At 43.2% G+C, this 20,664-nt stretch overlaps 1 protein-coding gene across 5 annotated transcripts in view; it reads left to right on the top strand.

Annotated features, from left to right (window-relative positions):
- ATP6V0A4 (ATPase H+ transporting V0 subunit a4) overlaps positions 1–20,664 on the top strand; it is a 74,011-nt gene that overhangs the window by 12,794 nt on the left and 40,553 nt on the right. Inside the window, exons 2-8 of one of the 5 annotated variants that reach the window (XM_046669337.1) lie at positions 10,127–10,220; positions 10,334–10,399; positions 11,969–12,173; positions 13,540–13,673; positions 14,684–14,762; positions 15,044–15,138; positions 20,536–20,661. In XM_046669337.1, coding sequence (XP_046525293.1) covers positions 13,557–13,673; positions 14,684–14,762; positions 15,044–15,138; positions 20,536–20,661 — 417 coding nt within the window. In that variant the 5' untranslated portion in view covers positions 10,127–10,220; positions 10,334–10,399; positions 11,969–12,173; positions 13,540–13,556. Of the gene's footprint in view, positions 1–10,126; positions 10,221–10,333; positions 10,400–11,057; positions 12,182–12,649; positions 13,110–13,539; positions 13,674–14,683; positions 14,763–15,043; positions 15,139–20,535; positions 20,662–20,664 lie in introns of those variants that run through there. The other 4 variants (XM_046669339.1, XM_046669338.1, XM_046669336.1 and 1 more) reach the window with 4 other exon arrangements.

The raw sequence follows: 20,664 nt of genomic DNA, 5'->3' as shown, positions 1-20,664 counted from the left end.
TTCAAAAAAACTCAGTGACACAAGTAATTAGAGAAATGAGAATGTGCTATTGGCTTCGGGTAAGTCATTAGCCTCACTCTCCCTCCACGCCAGGGAGTGAATTGGACAGAATCTGTCTCTTTCCTTCCTGTCAGTGGAAACCCTGCGGCGGGTCAGAGTGGTGCTTGGTTCTTCTCTCCCCTTCTCTCGACTTCCTTCACTGGTGAGATTCACAGCAGAGAATTTAGGAAGTTTACTTTGGTTGTAGATGAACTGTACTGTGGTTGCTAACACTTTGTTCCAATCTTCCCTGAGTCAGCAAGGCTTTGAAATGTTGTACATAAAATACTGAGCTCAGTGAGGAAGCTTCCAGAGAAACTTAAAAGATATCTGTATGGTTCAAAGTGATTGTCTCAAATGTACAGAATGGGTGAGGAAAAGTAGAAGTTGCCACATTCTAGATGTGCTGTGTGACTAGAGCTCACAGGATCCTCTTGGATTATCAATTGTCTCTTTCTTTGAAAAAATAAATAAAACTCTCCAATGATGCTTTATTTTCTCCTCTGCCACCGCCCTGCTCCCTCCTTCCCTTTCCCAGCCCGATCCTTTGAAAGAGTTCTGTATCTTCTCTTCACCAGCACTGACTCTCCAATTCCAAAGCCTTTACTTTGAATCCTGCTCCTTTCATTCCCCTGAAGTAGGTCAGCCAGTAACCTCCAGATGCTTCTCAGTCCTCCTCTTGCATGACCGCTCCATGATTCGTGAGACACTTTCTCCTCTTGAATTCTCGTTCTTCCAATTATACTCCCCCCTCTCTGTTTCTTGTCCATCCTCTACCTTGAGACCTTTGAGTTCTCCCGTGCTCAGGCCTGACTTCATGGTTTCCTCCTTGTTATGAGCTGAATTGTGTCCCCTCAAAATTCGTATGTTGAAGTCCTAACCCCAGTGCCTCAGAATGTGCCCTTATTTGGAAATAAGGTTTTTGCAGAGGTAATTAGTTAGGATGAGGTCACTCTCAGACTGGAGTGGACTGGGTCCCTAATCCAATATGAGAAGGGGCGATTTGGACAGAGACACACCCAGGTGAACGTGAAGACAGAGATCAGGTGACGCTTCTACAAGCCAAGGAACCCCAAAGATGGACAGCAAACCCCCAGAAGCTTGGTGAGAGGCATGGAAAAGATGATCTCTCACAGCCCTTAGAAGAAATCAACCTACCGACACCTTAATGTCAAACTTCCAGCCTCCAGAACTTTAGATGATAAATTTTTATTTATTTATTTAATTTATTTTATTTCTTAAATTGCAGTATCATTGGATTATAACATTATATAGCTTTCAGATGTACATTGTAATATATTTCAAATTCTGTGTAGATTACATCATGTTCACCACCCAAAAACTAATTATGGTCCATCCCCTCACACGTGAGCTAATCATCCTTTTTGCCCTTCCCCCCTCCTCCTCCCCCCTTCCTCCATGGTAACCACCAATCCAATCTCCATTGCTATGTGTTTGTTTGTCGTTGTTTTTATCTTCTACTTACGAGTGAGCTTATACGGTGTTTGATTTTCTCCCTCTGACTAATTTCACTCAGCATAATACCCTCAAGGACCATCCATGTTGTCACAAATGGCTGGATTTCATAATTTCTTATGGCTGAATAGTATTCCATTGTGTATACATACCTCATCTTCTTTATCCATTCGTCCCTTGATGGGCACCTAGGTTGCTTCCAAGTCTTCACTATTGAAGATGATAAATTCTGTTGTTTCAACTACTCAGTCTGTGGTTCTGTGTTGAGGCAGCCCTAGCAAGCTGACACCCCTCCATCCTCTCCCCAGGCCAGGGATGCTCAATGTCTTCGTTTAAGGGCCCCTTTCTACTCTTAAAAATGGTTGAGAAACCCAAAGAGCTTTGGCTTATGTGGATTCTGTCTACCGATATTTACCACTAGAAATTAAACCTTAGAAATTAAAAAAATACTTACATATTAGCTCATTTAAAATAATATTAAACCAGTTGTGTGTTGCTATAAATAGATATTTTTATGAAAGTAACTGTATTTTCCAAAACAAACAATTTACTGAGAAGAGTGGCATTGTTTTATTTTTCAAATCTCTTTAATGTCTGACTTTAATAGAAGACAGCTGGATGTTTTTTGCATTTCTACTTTTGCACTCAATCTGTCGCTATATGTTATTTTTGTTGAAATATATGAAGAAAATATGGCCTGCCATAGATATATAGTTTAAGAAAAGGGGAAAATGTTTTACTAGCCTTTTCAGATAGTTGTGGATATTTTTCTTTGATAATACACCAAAACTTGACAAGTAATAATTTTTAAAAGTTTAGTTGCATATGGAATCTGGAACCAATCAATGACATTTTCATTAAAATCCATTGGTTAATCATGTACTTTCGATGGATCATTTGCCCATCTATGATTTTATAACATTATGCTTTGGTCATTTGGAAAATATTGGTTCATTGAGTTATGCAGATCTTCCAAATGTTGTCACATTTCATTATACAAGGCAACTAAAAAATCATGTTTATAAATATACCCACAGAAATATCTTCATCAGAAAAGTTTTTAGTATTGGGAAACTGTCAAGTTCATGGTGGCAGATAAAAGTTTTCCAAAATTTTAATTGTTACTTGCAAGTTAGAATCTTGTCATGGGCAACAAACACTGTCAGTTGTTTTCCTTTGAAGTGACAGAATCATTTGGATCATTTTTGAGAAAATGCCTGCCAAATGCTGGAGTCTGAATAACCACAGTTTGTCAGCTGTCCTTTCAAGTAGAAATGTGTTCGTGAAAATAGCAGCTAATTCAGCTTGCAACTCAGACAATTGCTTTTCTTACTTCACTAGGCTGCAAAAATGCTTCATGTGTACTTTCCATTTTGTCACACGGGACATTAAAAAGAAAAAACATTTCGTCTTTTGCCTGGACCATTATCCTCGTCTCGGAACTGGTCTGCCTGCTGCTTCTCTTGCCTCGCCTCCAACCCACTCTGTAATTAGAAATATGCTTTCAGAGCTGTATCGTTTACCCCCATCCCACAGGCTTAACACCTGTCAAGGGCTTCTGGTTGCTTTTAGGATAAAGACACCATCTTTAATAGCGTCTACCGGGTCCTGACTTCCTCATCCTGCCCACTTCCCCAGCCCCATCTCAAAGCCTCCCTCCTTCTCTTCGCCCTATTTATACCGCCTTCTTTCCTCAGGAAAGCTTTTCCTGAGCCTGCACTGGGTCGGGTTATGCAGCTCAGAGAGCCGTGCTCCCCGCTTCAGCACGTCCATCCCAGTTATTACACGTTTGTCTCTGTGGTTGTTTAATAATTCGATTCCTGAGACTAGGGTGTCTCAGCTCTGGAGCCATTATCTGGGTTCAAGTCCTCACTTTACCCCTTACTAGCTGAGCGACCCTGAACAGGTCGCCTCTCTCTGCCTCACTTTCCTAATCTATAAAACAAACAAACAAAATAACAACAATCAGGATCTGAATAGTACTTATTTCTTAGCGTTTTGTCTTAAATTAGCCCATAGGAAGCATTATCTGTGTGTTAGCCATTGAGATTAGGATTACTGGACCTGACTTCTGCTTTCTGGTCTGTTTCCATATCCATTTATTACTTGCCCATTTATGAATGTGATGCCCACTCAAGTTGACATTTTGCTTTGTAACACTGTATCACGAAGGACTTAAATTTCCCCTCAAATGAGTTTCTTGTATTGTTTTTGTTTTAATGGTCCATAATCTCTCACTTGCAATTCAGAATCCATAAAGCTCTGAAACCAAAAAAGTTTTTAGGAACTTGGCAGCACAATCTGACCTGATCTAACATGGGCTGTGTATGTTTTTTGTTGATTCTTCATAGGGAGAATGTATCTATTTAAGTACAGAAGGATTAACATGCTTTGATTACGGGATGCTGCCCAAGAGATGTTATATAATATATAGTATATACGTTTCAGACCTGTAATACAAAAGCTTTGTCTGTTTGTTACAGAGATGCCAGAAAGAAAGAAAAAGGCAAAGCACGTAAATAATACCCCAAATCCTACCCACCATGATGACTGCAGGACAGCTCTGCCCATATCTTTCAATGCAGATTACACATGTTGACAAAAATTTAATAATACTCTACATACCATTTGATAAAGTACTTTTTCATCAACAATGTACCTAGAACATACTTCCTCGTCAACAGAATGCTTTTGGTACTATTTCAGTAGCTGCGCTGTGCTCTATCCCACAGATGTGTCATAATTTATTTAATCACTTCCTTAATTTTGAACATTTATATTGTTTTTCACTTCTTTGTTTTTTTCTTTTTCTTTTTTTAAGATTGGCACCTGGGCTAACAACTGTTGCCAATCTTCTTCTTCTTTTTCTTCTTCTTCTTCTCCCCAAAGCCCCCCAGTACATAGTTGTATATTCTAGCTGTGAGTGCCTCTGGTTGTGCTATGTGGGACGCCGCCTCAGCATGGCCTGACGAGTGGTGTCATGTCCACGCCCCGGATCCAAACTGGCGAAATCACGGGCCGCCGAAGCAGAGCACACAAACTTACCCACTTGGCCACAGGGCCGGCCCCTGTTTTTCACTTCTTAAGATATCTGTCCCAAAGATTTACAATTTCTTTTTACAAAATTATATATACTTATCACAAAAAATTAAATATTTAAAAATTCAGAGCATGATGTCTATAAAGGCTGCTTTGTTGTTTGTACCAATTATAGTGTAAGGATGGACCACCAGCTCTCATTGAAATCATTTAAATTCCTTCCTGACAAACTAGCTTCCTCTCTTGTCCTTTACTAATCCTTTCTTCATGCAGCTTTCAGAGTCGTTTGTTTTTTATTTTCTTTCTTTTTTTCTCCTCTAGCTTTGAAAATTTTTAATCAGGAAATCCTTTGTTCAAAAAAATTATGCAGGGGCTGGCCCAGTGTGTGTGCTCCACTTCAGCGGCCCAGGGTTCACAGGTTTGGATCCTGGGCGTGGATCTACACACTGCTCATCAAGTCATGCTGTGGTGGCATCCCACATACAGAATACAGGATGGGATGTTAGCACAGATGTTAACTCAGGGTCAATCTTCCTCACTAAAAAAAAAAAAAAAAAACATAAAAAATTATGCAGCAATGCCATAGTTAAAGGTGTTGCTTGGGATGAAGCAGGGCATCTTAACTCTTCCTTTGCCTCTTGCCCACAAATGACCCCTGAAGAGGGCTTTGCAAAATCTCTAGGGTTCTCTGCACCAGTCCTGTGCACCAGTTTCACCAGTCTGAAAACCACTGATCTGGCTCAATATCTTCATTTTGCTATGAGGGAACTGAGTCTCATGGTGGGGAGTTATCTTTCCAAGACCGCTCAAATCTCTTGGGCTAGTTTGATCTAGAACACACATCTCTAGAGAATTTTTTCTGCCTTCTCTCCACTATATAATGCCACCTAAGCACAAGTCACCTTTGCTCCTATTGAAATCTTTTAAAAAAAAATCTTTCCTTTTGAAATAATTATAGATTTCACAGAAAGTTGCAAACATGGTACACATTGGTCTAGTGTGCCCATCACACAGTTTTCCCTATTGGTTACATCTTAACGTAACCACAGTACAATATCAAGACCAGGAAATTGACAATGATATAAAGAGTGTATATAGTTCTATGCCATTCTATCATATGTATAGATTCATATAACCAGCACCACAGTTCATACAAGAACAACAACTCATGTAACCACCACCACCACGTCTCCCTCGTGTTACCCCTTCCCAGTCTCTCTCTCACACACATCACGTCCCAGCAACCACTAATCTGTTCTCCACCTTTATAATTTTGTCATTTAGAGAACGTGATATAAATGGAATCATACAGTATGTGACCTTTCCAGAGATGGCTTTTTCCACTCAGCATAATGACCTTGAGACCCATCAAGCTGTCGTGTTTATCAATAGTTCATTGCTTTTAGTGCTGAGCAGTGTTCTATGGGATGGATGTACCACAAGTAGGATATTTTGATTGTTTCCACTTTTTGGCTATTACAAATAAAGCTGCTGTGATCGATGTACAGGTTTTTTTGGGTTTTTTTTTTTGAGGAAGACCAGCCCTGTGCTAACTACCGCCAATCCTCCTCTTTTTGCTGAGGAAGACTGGCTCTGAGCTAACATCCGTGCCCATCTTCCTCTACTCTATACGTGGGACGCCTACCACAGCATGGCTTTTTGCCAAGCAGTGCCACATCCACACCCGGGATCAGAACCAGCGAACCCCGGGCCGCCGAAGCGGAGCATGCGAACTTAACTGCTGCGCCACCAGGCCAGCCCCAATGTACAGGTTTTTTTTGTGAACGTAAGTTTCCATTTCTCTGAGACAAAGGTTCATGAATGTGATTGCTGGGTCATAAGGAAAATGCATGTTTAGTCTTTTATTTTTATTTTTTAAAATTATTTTACTGAGGTCATATCGGCTTATAAAATTGTGTAATTTCAGGTGTACATTATTATATATCAGTTTCTGTACAGACTGCATCACGTTCACCACCAATAGTATAGTTTTCATCCATCACCATACATATGTGCCCCTTTGCCCCTTCTCCCTCCTGCCACCCCTCTCTAGTAACCACTAGTCTTTTCTCCTAATCTATGTGTTTATTTCCATATATAAGTGAAACCATACAGTGTTTGTCTTTCTCTGTCTGGCTTATTTCCCTTAGCATAATACCCTCAAGGTACATCCATGTTGTTGCAAACGGGTTTTGTCTTTTTTCTGGCTGAGTAGTATTCCATTGTATATATATACGACATCTTATCCATTCATCAGTTGATGGGCACTTGGGTTGCTTCCACATCTTGGTGATTGTGAATAATGCTGTGATGAACATAGGGGTGCAGAAACCTCTTTGAATTGTTGATTTCAGGTTCTTTGGACAAATACACAGTAGTGGGATAGCTGGATCGTGCGGTATTTCTATTTGTTCAGTCTTTCAAAAGACAGCCAAAATATTTTTCAGAGTGACTGTACCATTTACATTCCCACCAGCAAGGCACGAGAGACCCAATTTCTCCACAGTTTTGCCAGCATTTGGAATTGTCACTATTTATTATTTTAGCTGTTTTACTAGATATATGCTGATATTTCATTGTGGTTTTAATCTGTTTTTCCCTAATGGCTAGCGATGCTGAACATCTTTTCATGTGCTTATCTGCCATCTGCATATCCTCTTAGGTGAAAAGTCTCTTCATGTCTCTGGTCCATTTTCTAATTGGATTATTTGATTTTTTTTTTTTACTGTTGAAGTTTGAGAACTCTATAAATTCTAAATATGGGTCCTTTATCAGATATGTGGCTTGCGAATATTTTCTTCCAGTCTTAGCTTGCCTTTTCATCCTTTTAACAGAAGCTTTTTGCACAGCAAAAAATATTTTTAATCAGTTATTCTCTTTTATGGATTGCGCTGTGGATGTCCTGTCTAAGAACTTTTCACCAAGCCCTCAGTTCTGAAAATGTTTCTTCTAAAAGTTTTACAGTTTCACGTTTTTAATTTATCTATGATCCATTTTGAGTCAATGTTTGTGTGAGGTGTGGGGTTTATGTCTTGATTCAATTTTTGGCTTACGGATGTCCAGTTGCTTCAGCACCATTTGTTGGAAAGACTATCCTTCCTCTGCTGAATGCTTTCTCGCCATTGTCAACAATCAGTTGACCAAACTCGTGCGGGGCTATTTCTAGGTTCTCTATTGTCCTACATGTCACCTGTATGTCTGTCTTTGCACCAATGCCACAATCTTGATTCCTGTAGCTGTACAGTAAGTCTTGAAATCGGGTAAAGTGGTTTCTCCACTTGATTCTTCTATTCACTAGACCTCGGCTGATGCCACCCTGGCTGGGAGGAACAGATGTGCCTGGTTACTTCTCCCCGCATGACCTCCGTGCCCTGGGGAGGGGGTGGCCTCATTACCAACGGGCAGTGGTGAAAGTTCTGGTTAGGTTTCTTCTGACACCACCCCAGCACGGGTTAGCAAGGGGTGTCTTGTTACCACAGGGTGGGGCTGGGGGTTCAGACTCCCCACCTGGCCCTCTCTGACACCACACTGCAGGTGTTGCTTTGGCACAGCTGGGTGAGAGCAGAAGTCTAGGCTCTCCATTTGGGCTTTGCTGCCATGGTGGGTGTGGGACCACACTTTTCCCGTGGTCCTCAGCTGGGTTAGAGTGACCATTATCTAAAGGTCTTTCCTGCTAGGCTGCCCCGTTCCTGGTCCTTTGGCTGGAGAGAGCAAGCTTTCTTTGGAACTTCTTTGTCTGCACATCTTGCTGGCTTCTGCAGTACCACATCTAGAACATATGTGGCAGCAGAAACCCCAGAGAACGTCCCTCTGTCGTTCTTCAGGCCCTGAGGTCCCTAGAAGGTCTGTCTTCTTCTCTCCACTTTTCAGAGACTTCTAATGTTTGCTGTATATATAATGTTCAGGGTTTCTAGTTTTACTTATTGGGAAAAAAAAGTATTTCTACTCCATCTTTCCAGAAGCAGAAGTCAAAATAATTTTTTAAAAAATGTGAATCAAGTAATGTCCTTCCCTTGTTTCAAATTTTCCAAGGCCTTCCCAATGTGATTAGAATAAAATCCAACTTTCTTATTGGCTGTCAGACCTCACATGGCCTGGCCCCGGCCTCCACTCTGACACACCTCAGCCTACCTCTCCCCGCCCCCATGTAGCCCAGCCACATTGGCCTCATTTCTGTTTCTAGAACATGTTGAGCCTTTTTTTTTTTTAAGGAAGATTAGCCCTGAGCTAACATCTGCCACCAATCCTCCTCTTTTTTGCTGAGGAAGACTGGCCCTGAGCTAACATCCGTGCCCATCTTCTTCTACTTTATATGTGGGACGCCTGCCACAGCATGGCTTGACAAGTGGTGCGTAGGTCTACACCCGGGATTCAAACCGGTGAACCCTGGGCTGCCGAAGTGGAACGTGCATACTTAACTGCTGTGCCACTGGGCCGGCCCCCAGTGTGAGCCTTTTCAGACCATGTGACAATATCGTGCAGTAGTTGTAAACAAAGACTCTGATGTCAGGTGACCTGGTGTGAGTGACTGTGTGACCTCAGGCAAGTTACTTAGCCTCTTTGTGCCTCTATTTCCTCATGTTTAACTTGAGAATAGGAATACTGCCAACCTCACAGGGTGATTGGAAAGATTAAATGGGTTACTGCATGTGAAGTACTTAAATGTGTTCTAAAACCACGCAAGCAACGCCCAGCACATGGGGAGCGCTCAATAGCCCTCAATTAGCTAGTGGGCTGACGCACTCTGCTCTTGCATCGCTGTTCCTGCTTCCTGGAATCCCCTTCCTGCAGCTCCTTTTTGCAAGCCTGCCTCATTTAATGCTCCAAGCCTCAGCTCAGCGGCCGCCTTTGAGAGAGGCGTCCCCTGACCGCTTCTCAACAGCAGCGTCTCTCCATCTCTCTGGAGCCTATCTTTCTACCACTGCACTTTCAGCACTTCGCTATCCTGCTAACTTACTCCTTGTTTACTACTTGTCTCCTTCCATGTGGACATAAGCTTCACGAGGGGCAGGGCCTTGTCCCTTACTTACTGTCCTAGCCTCAGAGACCAGGACAGAGCGGGCACACAGTAGAGTCTTGACGCATACTTCTCGAACGGATGAAAGAATTCAAGTTGTTTACAATTATGCCCTTATTACAAACAATGCTACAGTGGACATTATTGTAGTTAAATTTTGGTTTACATCCTTAAAAATTTTTTTTAGGATGAGCCTTCTAAAGTGGAATTATTGAGTCAAAGCATATGCAAATTGCCTTTTAGACAGAGTGCACTAACGTATTGTCCTGCCAGCATTGTGTGAGTGTGCTGGCATTCTGCACCTTTGACTTGGGGCTTTAGGAGAAAAAAGGCAAACCTTAAAAACATCCTCTCCCTCCTATACTTACACATTCTAAATAATTATCCAATATCCTATTATATTTTGCTGACAAGGACACTGAGGCCCTGAGGTTAAATAGCGTCCCCAAGGTTGCGCATGGTAAATGGCAGAGCTGGGATCCTGAGTCAGGCAGAGTGGCTCTTGACTCTGCTCCTAACGTCAAGATGTTCCTTTTCTCTCTGCATGCTCCTCAGTGATTCCCGGGCATCGGGACATCTGAGAACTCTAGCTCCACCTGCTGACCGGAAGACACAGCAACCCCAGCTGGGGCGAGGAGCAGAATGAGAGGTGGGCTGGGGAAGGGGGAGAGGAGCGAGCACTAACCGGGGCAGGGGCTCCTCTTGCCTCCAGAGCTCATCTGATGGGACAGGCAGAATCAACACTGGTGATTCCTTTTGCAGTTTTCAGTTCTAATCCTCCTGCTCTGCTTTGCGAATCCTGAGTTCAGCCTTCGGAACTTTGCCCGGGTGAGTCTGGATTCTTGGGTGGCTTTGCTGCGTTGGGATGGGTGGGTGCGGCCAAGCTCTGCTCCTTGAGAAGCCCAAGCAGTACCTTGCCGACAGGGCCTCCTTATAGGCGACCCGCTCTTTCCACTGCCCAGGCCCCAAATCGCTGCCTCTTCTTAGCTGATCATTCCAAACTCTCTGCACCCTGCTCCTGCCTGCTCTCCCCAAAGCCAAAGTTAGATTTTTCACCCCGTGTTCCCAAAAGCACTGGTTCTAATTTGATCACGCACAAGAATCACCCTCGGGGCTTATTAAAAAGGGCACATCTCAGATACCCTGGGAAATTTGAACACTGATGAGATTTGATATTAAGGAATTGTTGAATTTTAGGCATAACCATGGTATTAAGTATACATGTATGTGTATACATATGTATATATATGAAAGAATCCTTATTTTTTTAGAGATACATAGTAAAATATTTTTTTTATTTTCTTTTTTAAAGATTTTATGTTTTTCCTTTTTCTCCCCAAAGCCCCCCGGTACATAGTTGTATATTCTTTGTTGTGGGTCCTTCTAGTTGTGGCATGTGGGACGCCCCTCAGTGTGGTTTGATGAGCAGTGCCATGTCCGCGCCCAGGATTCGAACTAGCGAAACACTGGGCCACCTGCAGCAGAGCAGGTGAACATAACCACTCGGCCACGGGGCCAGCCCCCATACTAAAATATTTTGAAAGAAAGAATATGATGTAAGGGATTTGCCTCAAAATAATCCGAGGCAGGCAGAAGCGGGTGGGGGTGTGGACGGCTGCACAATTCAATAGGTGTTGACCGCTCAGTGGTCTGGACGTGGGGGTTCCTTTTTGCAGATGCTTTAATTTTTCCAGAATAAAAAGTAAAAAAACAAAGCACCCTTCATTCTGGGGTACGTTTCACAGGCACCCCAGGTGGGTGCATGCCGGGGATCTACCCACCCTACCTGGAGAAACAGCTCTGCGGGGCTCATGGACGTGAACTCAGGCGGTCCTGCAGAGTAACCCCTGGGCCAGAGCAAAGGGCCTACTCGGTTCACCTCCCTGCGCCTTCCCCCTCCGCCAAATAAATGGGGACAACAGGGGTCCTCAGGGAGATGAGGGTGCATATCGTGTCTGGCCTTGTCTCTTTTTACCTGGGCCGCCTGGAAGCTGAATTTTAGCCAGTGCGGATTTATACGGATTTGTCTGTCTATTCTTCTTTGGAAGTAAAGAGGTTTTGAAAATAATTGTTGATAGGATGGTGTGATTTTTTTTTTCTTTTCCAAAACTTTTTTTAATGTTCTTTCATTTGTGCAATGAGAAGAGGGAGTGTTTGGGTGCCCTGGGTGGATGCCTCGGAAGGCTGTCTCTGCGCCCTTCTGAGGCCCCTTCCCAAACCCCGCACTCCGCGGGGGGTGAGGTACTTTCCTCCGAGAAGAAAGTCACTGCTTCCTGGTGGGGCCCCAAGGTCGTGGCCGAGGGCACAGGTGGGGCGGGGGAGGAAGGGGTTTGAGCAGGGCCAGCCGGCGCGGCAGGTTTGTCCTCGTCCGCGGCGGGCCCGGTGTTGATACAACAGAGCCTGGGAAGGAGAAGCAGCCGGGAGTGGCTCGTCGCCGCCTGCGGAACCCCGGCCGGGCTGGTCCCACCCGCCCGTCGCCCGCCGCCCGCCGCCGCGGCCCGGGGGCTCCCTGCCAGGGGTCGGAGGAAGGAAGCCGCCGGAGAGCCGAGCCCCAGCGCCCGCTCCAGACCCCCAGCCCGGGACCTGCTCGGATGCAGCTGGGGTAGGAAGGTCCTTACCCTGCGCCCTGCGGTCTGCATGAAGCTGTCTTATGTCTCTTTTCTGTGAAAACATTGCCTTCTTCTTCAGAAAGGGCGGTATGAAAAGTGGATTCATCTGCGTGTCAAAAGGCAAAATTAGTCTATAAAGGGGGAAACATTCGTGGAGCATCGGCTTTATGGTTGAGCTAGACTGGGGATAGGATGAAAAAGATGACGTGGGTCTAACCTCATGGATTTGTCTGGCTAGCGGGCAATTCAGACCTTAAGCGAGTAGTTGCAGATGGTTACTATCTGGGGGCATGGAGGAGGGGGCTTCCTTCTTTGGGGTTTGGTGGTGACAGGGAAAGGCTCATGGAGGAAGAGGATACTTACATGGAGACCCCAGGAATGACAGGATTATGTGAGGTGTCGGGGATGTGGGGTGGGGAGGAAGAGGTTGAGATTCCAAATCTAGGGGAAAGCATGGATAAAGGTCCTGGGGCAGGAGGGAGCGCAGGGAGAAATCCCAAGTGTCTGGCAGGCAGCGTGAAGAGACATAAAGCTGGAGGGGAAGGCAGAGAGGCCGGATTATGCTGCCTTTTGTTGGCCAGGTCAAGGGTTTTAGACTGTATCCTGTGGGGAAATGGGACAACAGAAGGATTAAGATAGGAGGGATAGACCCCGTGTCCGGCAAATAGTAGATACTCTACAGGTTATAAAGTGACATGGGGTGAAAGGGGCTCCCTCTGGAGGTGCGATCCTTCTTCTAGGAAGGCTAGGCTTTGGGGAAAACAATTCGGTTTGGCAGCAGTAGGGCAGTCTGGAGCGTCTGTGGTGGGAACGGATTCTGACGAATATCCTTTTTTTATATAGAGGATATACAGATTTATTTCATTCCTGCTGACTGCACAGGGCTCTGTGGTATCGGTTTAATCCTTCCTCTGTTGATGAATGTCCAGGTTAGATCCACTGGTTATAATTATCAGATACAATGTTATCAGAAATGCCCTTGTGCACCCATTTTCCCATGCATCTCCGAGTTTATCTGGATGAGGGGCAGTGGAAATCTCCAGTATGAGTCGTATAAAATCTGATATTGACAAGTTGCTCTCTGAAAAAGCTGCATAAATTTATTCTTCAACTGCTAAGTGAATGAAAATGCCTGCTTCCTCCACAGCGGGAGTCTTTAATCATGTTTTTCAATCCTTTGCCAATCTGATGGGGTGGTGAAAAGTGCCATCTTGTTTTTGGTTTATACTTTTAAAATCAGGAGAGATTCCTGTTGGATCTTTCCTTTTCCTGTTGGATTTTAATTTAACTCGACTAAAAACAGTTTCCATCCCAAGGTTTCCACACAGCTGTTACCTCAGATCTGTTTGTCTCCTGCAGACCAAGGCTGGGTCAAGATGGCGTCCGTGTTTCGAAGTGAGGAGATGTGTCTGTCACAGCTGTTCCTCCAGGTGGAGGCTGCCTATTGCTGTGTGGCTGAGCTTGGAGAGCTTGGATTGGTTCAGTTCAAAGATGTAAGTACTGCGGAGGAAGGTGGAGTGATATTGGAGAATGCTTTCATACCATTTCTTGGTAGTGAGCAAACTGCAGGGAGAAGAGCCCTGAGCTCGAATAGACGGAACTCAGTGGTTCCAGTCCTTCTGGCTCAGATTTGCGATAACATCGGGCAGGTGACTTGCAAACGATCTCCCTTCCTCCATGCGTGTCTCCTCTAGAGGAATGTTTTGAAACTAATGCACTCACTATGTGTTAGATGGGTTGTATTTTACTTCCTGCGTAGCATCTTCAAGGCATTGGATATAGCCAATGGGCAGGTGGATATAGCCAGTGGGCACGTAGGTTACCAAACCTTGTTCTCAGGACAGATACCTATTCTTCCTGACCAGTGGGTCTGAGGACAAAGTATCCTAGAATCCACAGTCTCCCTAGAGTGACATTGTAAGGCTAGACTGTCTTGAGTGTGATGTCGGGGTATCGTTTCCCAGGGGCAGTTTAAGATCCTCGCCAAGGCCAAGGTCAGAACCAAGCTCTTGCATGGAGAGATCATGTCTTGTTCCTTGCGTCCCTACTCCCTAGCACAGGACCTGCCGTGAGGCAGTTCCCCAGTGACATTTTTTGGGCAGGGTTGAGGGTCGCCACCCCAAGGATGCTGAATTTGTGTTGATGACTGCGATGCATCGCATGGAGCTGTGTAGTTTTCAAGGTCCTGTTATGTTCTTGGCTCCACTGAGGACTTCAAGGCTCATTGGGATAGCAAATACAGCTAAAGGAAAGGAAATCCTAGCTGTGGGAGGATGTTTGTCTTAGAAGGATAAGAAGGCCAGAGCTGAGGCATTTGGGGATTGGGTGTAAACATCAAAGTGTGTTTTGCCTGTAACTCATCTCTCTTGTGCATGGGAGCCTCTATTCCTAAGATGATTCCAGCAACGTTCTCCAGCATTAAAAAAAAATAATAATAAACAAAGGGAATATGTTGGCAGCTGTTGCTACTAATGTGTGCCTTGTGGTTTTTTCCTCTCTCTAGTTAAATGTGGCTGTGAACAGCTTCCAAAGGAAATTTGTGAATGAAGTCAGAAGGTGTGAGTCGCTGGAGAGAATCCTCCGTAAGCCAGTTTTCTGCTTACTGTCTGAATGTGAATGGGCACCTGGGAGGTTAATGGTTTGCAGAACAAGGTTAACAAACCGGTCCCTATTGTAGTACTTTACGAGGTGATCCTGGAGACAGGGTGGGGGAGGCTAGAGATGGGATCCATGTGCTCTGGCAGGTCCTGGGGCGATTCAGGCAGCTCAGCTGGCCAAAAGGCACCTGCCCTGCTTGACCTCATTTCTCAGGAATGAGAAAACGCAGTCACCTTGGGCTCTCTGGTGGGGTTTCATCCCTCAGGTTTTCTGGAAGATGAGATGCAAAATGAGGTTGAGGTTCAACTGCCTGAGAAGTCCCCACCGACCCCTCTGCCACGGGAAATGATTACCCTGGAGGTAGGTTCTTCCCCACTTTGCTAAGGACAGTCACGAAGCCTGTCTCCTGGGGAGTCTGGGAGCCACTCATGGATCCTTTACCCGGTTGCTGAAGGCGTGGAGGCGGATTTATGTAGTTGTCCACTTTTCAGTGTTACTCCCTCGGGAAAATCCTATTGCCCAATTCTTAGAGTCACTCCTCCTGATCCAGGAGAGAGCTCTTTTTCTCTCCCAACACAGCCCTGGGGAAGTGCACCCCAGTTTGAGGAGTGGTTTCCTTTGTGGGCATAAGATTCTTACAAGGAGTGCGGTCTTGTCTGTATGGTGCCACTGAACAGGGCTTATGCTAGCACACTGGGATGTTCTCTTTCTTTTTTTAAAACTATTGTCTCCATGCTGTACATCACATCCCTGGGAGTTATTTGTCTTATTACTGGAAGTTCATACTTTCTGACCACTTTCACCCATTTCGCCCCCACCTCCCCCTGCCTCTGGCAACCAGCAATCTGTTCTCTGTATCTATGAGTTCTTTTTTTTAAGTTTCCACATATAAGTGACATCATGCAGTATTTGGCTTTCTCTGTCTACCTTATCTCACTTAGCATAATGCCCTCAAGCTCCATTCATGTTGTTGCAAAAGGCAGGATTTCCTTCTATTTTATGGCTGAATAATATCCATTTGTGTGTGTGTGTGTATATATATATATATATATACAAAAATCACATCTTCTTTATCCATCCCTCTGTTGTTGGACACTTGGGTTATTTCCATGTCTTGGCCATTGTAAATAACGCTGCAATGAACATGGGGATGCAGATAGCCTTTCGAGGTAGAGATTTTGTTTCCTTCAGATAAATACCCAGAAGTGGAATTGCTGGATCCAATAGGATGTTTCCTAATTATCTGTCTGGTGGGAAAAAGCTGGTGCCTTGAGACTACTCTAGATTCAGGCGTCTCCTCAGACTGGCTTCTGAGGTCAGCTAAAGCAGTTTTCGTTAGTCAAGGACTTCATGGCTGGTGGGACTCTCCTCCTTTCTTTCCCTTCTCTACTTCCTTTTATAAAACATTGAGTGCCTGCCATGTGCAAGGCACCTTAGAGAGAAATAAAATATGGATGGCCATACCCTCTAGCAGCTTCTAGAGCAGATGGTGGGGAGAGGAGGGAGGGCGGGAGGTGGGAGAGAATGTTGAAAGCTGGGCAGAGCCAGATCCTGGACGGCCCTGTAGACCTTGATACGAAATTGGATTTGTTTGTCCTCAGGAGGAAGGACTTACAGCTTCACTGAGCCGAGCCTTATCTCTGCTGGGTGTTTTTTTTTCTTTCAAGGTAACTTAAAATTCTTGAAATTTTTGAAGCCATCAGTAGGAGAAATCTAGATACTCTAACAGAGATATGAGACTGGCAACTCCCCTAGAAAATATTTTGGATCTTGTCATATTGAAATCTGGATGTCTGGGGAGAAAACTTTTCACTAGTATGAATAGGATCTCCATAAAATCGTCTCCAGTTTCCATCTTATCACTGGTCTTCCAGTACCAGCCTCCCGCCGTCGTCTCCTGCAGCCTCCTTAACACCTAGACCTGTCCTTGTGGACTGTGGATGTCATTCTCGCTTCTGCTCTCAGCCTAATCCTACTTCTGAGTTTTGGCAATAGTTTTCTAGGTTTCCCAGCTTTTTTCTTAGCCATTGCAGTCTCTTCTGCCTCTTACCACCAGCCTAATTTCTGTCATGGTACTGCTTTCTCTTGCCACTTCGCTGCTCAGGAATGCACAGTGGTTCCCTTCTCACCTATGTCCGGTCCACCTCGGCCCTCAGAGCCTGCTCTGCCCAGCCCTGTCCTACCTCTCAAGTCCTCCGCTCTCCTTGGGCTGGTCCCTTGATTGTTCTCTGCTTGCCTCAGGTTCATCTCTCAGTTCCAAGCGGTTGTTCGCACTGTACCTCAGGAAGAGAGCCTGGAGTACCTTCCGTGTATACACCCATGGCTTTTCTCAATTCTAACCACACCTCCAGGCTCAGTTTAATTCCCACCTGTTCTGTAAAGCCTTCCCCTGCCATGCCAAGATGCATGAATTCCAAGTTCCTCAGACCTTCTATTGGGCTTCTGGGCCATATGCATTTTCATAATTTACCCGCTGATTCAGCGGTTCTCAAACTTCTTGAGTTCAGACATCTTTATACTCTTAAACATTATTGAGGATCCCAAGGAGCTTTATTTATGTGGGTTATATTTATTGATATTTACTGCATTAGGAACTAAAACTGAAAAAAAATTTATTAATTCATTTAAAAATAACAATAATATCTCATTACACGTTAGCTTTTTTAAAATGAAAAATAACTGTATTTTCCAAGAGAAAAACTTTAGGGAGAAGAGTGGCATTGTTGGCAAATTTCTTAAATGCGTGACAATAGAAGACTGGCTTCCCACGTCTGTTAGGCTTTGAATCTGTTCCGATATGTTGTTCTTGTTGAAGTATGTAAAGGTAATTCAACCTTGCACAGATCCGTAGTTAGAAAAGGGAGGGGTATTTTAACAGCCTTTTCAAATAATTATGGATACTCTTCTTTGATGTTATATTGAAACTTGACGAGCATGGAGACTTCCTTGCTTTTGTTAAACAGGTAGCAAGGGTTTTTGTTTCTAAATTGAGTTGGTTGTATGTTTCAGACAGTACCTTAAAAAATCACTTCATCCAAATGAGTCTGGTGTGGGCTGACTGGTTGGTTTTGAAACTGTGCGCTCTCATACATTTGTAGTGATAACTAGTGAGACAAGAGACAATCAGATTTGTGCCAACTGTCTTTCCTCAGTATTTTCCTTCTGGGTATTATTTATTGTAAAGATGATATTAAAGCACCGTGAGCTTATGAGAGTAATATCTGTCTTACCATTGATCACACAGATTGATTGATTGATCTGACTGATCTGGCGGTTAGTTGAGTGTTCCTCCAAAATTCCTAGAGAGGAGAATCCTTCTGGCAAGAGTACACAAGTGGCTTGGGGTCCTTGCCTTGTAGAATTCCTAATGAGGCTTTGTAACAATCTTAGAGGGAATATTAATTCAGAAAAAAAAAATCTACCCACAAGTCCACTGTCTCAGCAAAAACTGCCTTCATTTTTCTGTTTTCAGGCTTTATTCTTACCAGCCACATTTTTATATAATTACCTATCCATAATATACATTATAGTTTTCTACTTTTTGCATTTACTATCCCATTGTAAACCATTTCTTAGATATTGCATTGTTCTCCAAAATAATTTTAATGGCAGCATTATTATTAATGGAATCATTAAGTGAATAGAGAAAATGGTTAAAAAATGGGGATTTCATTTTTCCCCAACTTTGTGCCACTATAGTCAGTGTTCAAAATTCAGGGTAGTGATTATCTCTGAGAGGGGAGAGAATGGGTTGCAACTGAAGCTGGGTGATGAGTGTATGAGATTCACTATGCAGTTCTCTGCACTTACATATGTTTGAAATTTTCCATCATAAAAATGTTAAATATTCCACTTTGTTTGATATTAATATGCTTTTTTGAGGGGTGAAGAACTAACATTTGCATGGATATCTTTTTTATTGTTTATGTTTTTCTCTTTGGTGAGAGTGACTCAAACAAATTAGAAAAAATCTAGCATGATAATCTCTGTCTTTTAATGTAACTTTAATCCATTTTCATTTATTGTGATTACTGATTTACTGGCTTTTTGGTTTACCATTTCCTCTGTCTTTTTCTCCTCTTTCTTGCCTTTCTGTAATACCATCCAACCCTTTTCCCCCTTCTCCTCATTTGGAGGCTATAGATTATAGTTACGCTTAACATTTCAAGATGCATACTCAGTAGATTTTTCTTGGTAACCTCTGCTGCTGGGTGAATGATTATTCCTTTGTGGGCTGTGTCTTTTTTTCCTCCTAATAGCATTTCAAGTTTTATCTTTGTTCTATAGTTTTACTACAATGTGTTTAAATATGGCTTTATTTGTAATAGTTTTTATTAAATATTGAATTGATACAGTAGAATTTTTAGAAAATATGTGTAAGATACAAAGAATAACAATATAGCAAACACCAAGTGCCACCACCCTGTGTAGGATGAAAGGTGACCACACAGTGATGCTCTTAAGGCCCTTGGCGTGCCCCCCACAGCCCTCCCTTCCCCTCCTCACCCTCCTCTTATGACTCCTCTCATCTTGGAAATAACCTCTATTCTGAATTTTGACTTTGTTTTTTTCTTGTTTCTTCATCGTTGTATTAAATATTTAGTTTTCCAGATAGCATATGGTTTAGCTTTGTACATTTTAAAGTTTTATATAAATGGAATCATGTTGTTTATTCTATTGCAACTTGCTGTTTTCTTACATCATTTTATTTTTAAGCCACCATATTGTTTCATGTTTCTGAAATTAATTCATGTTCACTGTTGGATAGTGTTTCTTTTATTAAATATACCACACTTTATTCGTTCTGTTGTCGATGGACATTTGGACAGATGAGAAATGAGCTTTCATATTTTTAAATTATTTGCTAAATCTCAGTAGTGCATTCACAAATTGTGTCCAGTAGAGAGCTGATCCTCACCTGTTCAATTTTGAATTTCAAGAGCTATATTTAGCATTTCCAGGACTTCTAAATAATTTTCTTTTTATATTTGCTTGTTCTTTCATTTTAGCACGTTTGTTTAATAGTTTCTTATTTTTCTTTTTAGTGAAAGTAATGCCTTCATTATCTCTTTGAACATTCTTTAAAAACTTTAAACTCTTTTTCAGTGTTTATATTCTATAAACATAAGTTCACCCAGGGTGATCTTGTGTTTTGATTGTTGATTTTCTTGGTGATTTTTCTCGTCATTGGAGTTCTTTGCGAGCCGCCTTCTTTTTGCATGCTCATTTTGGAAGGGAGGTTGTTTTTGTGTTCTTGCCTCTGTGCTCACCCTTCTCTGGGTAGCCTTTTTCTCTTGCTTGTATTTGGCTCTCCAGAGCCCAACCCAGAACTGGTGGTTTCTCTTTTTATATTTGATCATTACAATGTGTTTGAGGCAGAAGGAATTACTCACTAAAGAGTGAGAAGTCACTCTGGACAGTGTGAATTCACTCTAGCTTCCCTTTATAGTGTTTTAAGTGGAGAAAGACTTGCGATTTGCTGAAATGCCTTGACTTCTTCCTGAAGCCAGCTTCCCCTCCCCAAGAGTGTTTCCTAACCCTCCCATTCAATGAGTGAGCCCTAGAGAGAGTATGAATGTGATGTAGCTTATAGCTCTATAATCATATTGAGTTTATGACTGAACAGGCCTCTCAACTGCAAGCTACATTATGGTGCACAGAATATTTCTTTGATATTTAGTTATCTAATGTGGTTGATATACAGTAAATGTCATAGCACTTTCTGCCTGGTTTATCTTCTTTCTCCCTCCTTCATAGACTGCTCTAGAAAAACTGGAAGGAGAGTTACAGGAAGCCAACCAGAACCACCAGGCTTTGAAGAAAAGCTTCCTAGAACTGACGGAACTCAGGCATCTACTGAAGAAAACCCAGGACTTCTTCGAGGTC

Source organism: Equus quagga, chromosome 8 (assembly GCF_021613505.1).
Source record: "Equus quagga isolate Etosha38 chromosome 8, UCLA_HA_Equagga_1.0, whole genome shotgun sequence".
Classification (NCBI taxonomy): domain Eukaryota; kingdom Metazoa; phylum Chordata; class Mammalia; order Perissodactyla; family Equidae; genus Equus; species Equus quagga.
This window is presented reverse-complemented; position numbering and strand designations above follow the sequence as displayed.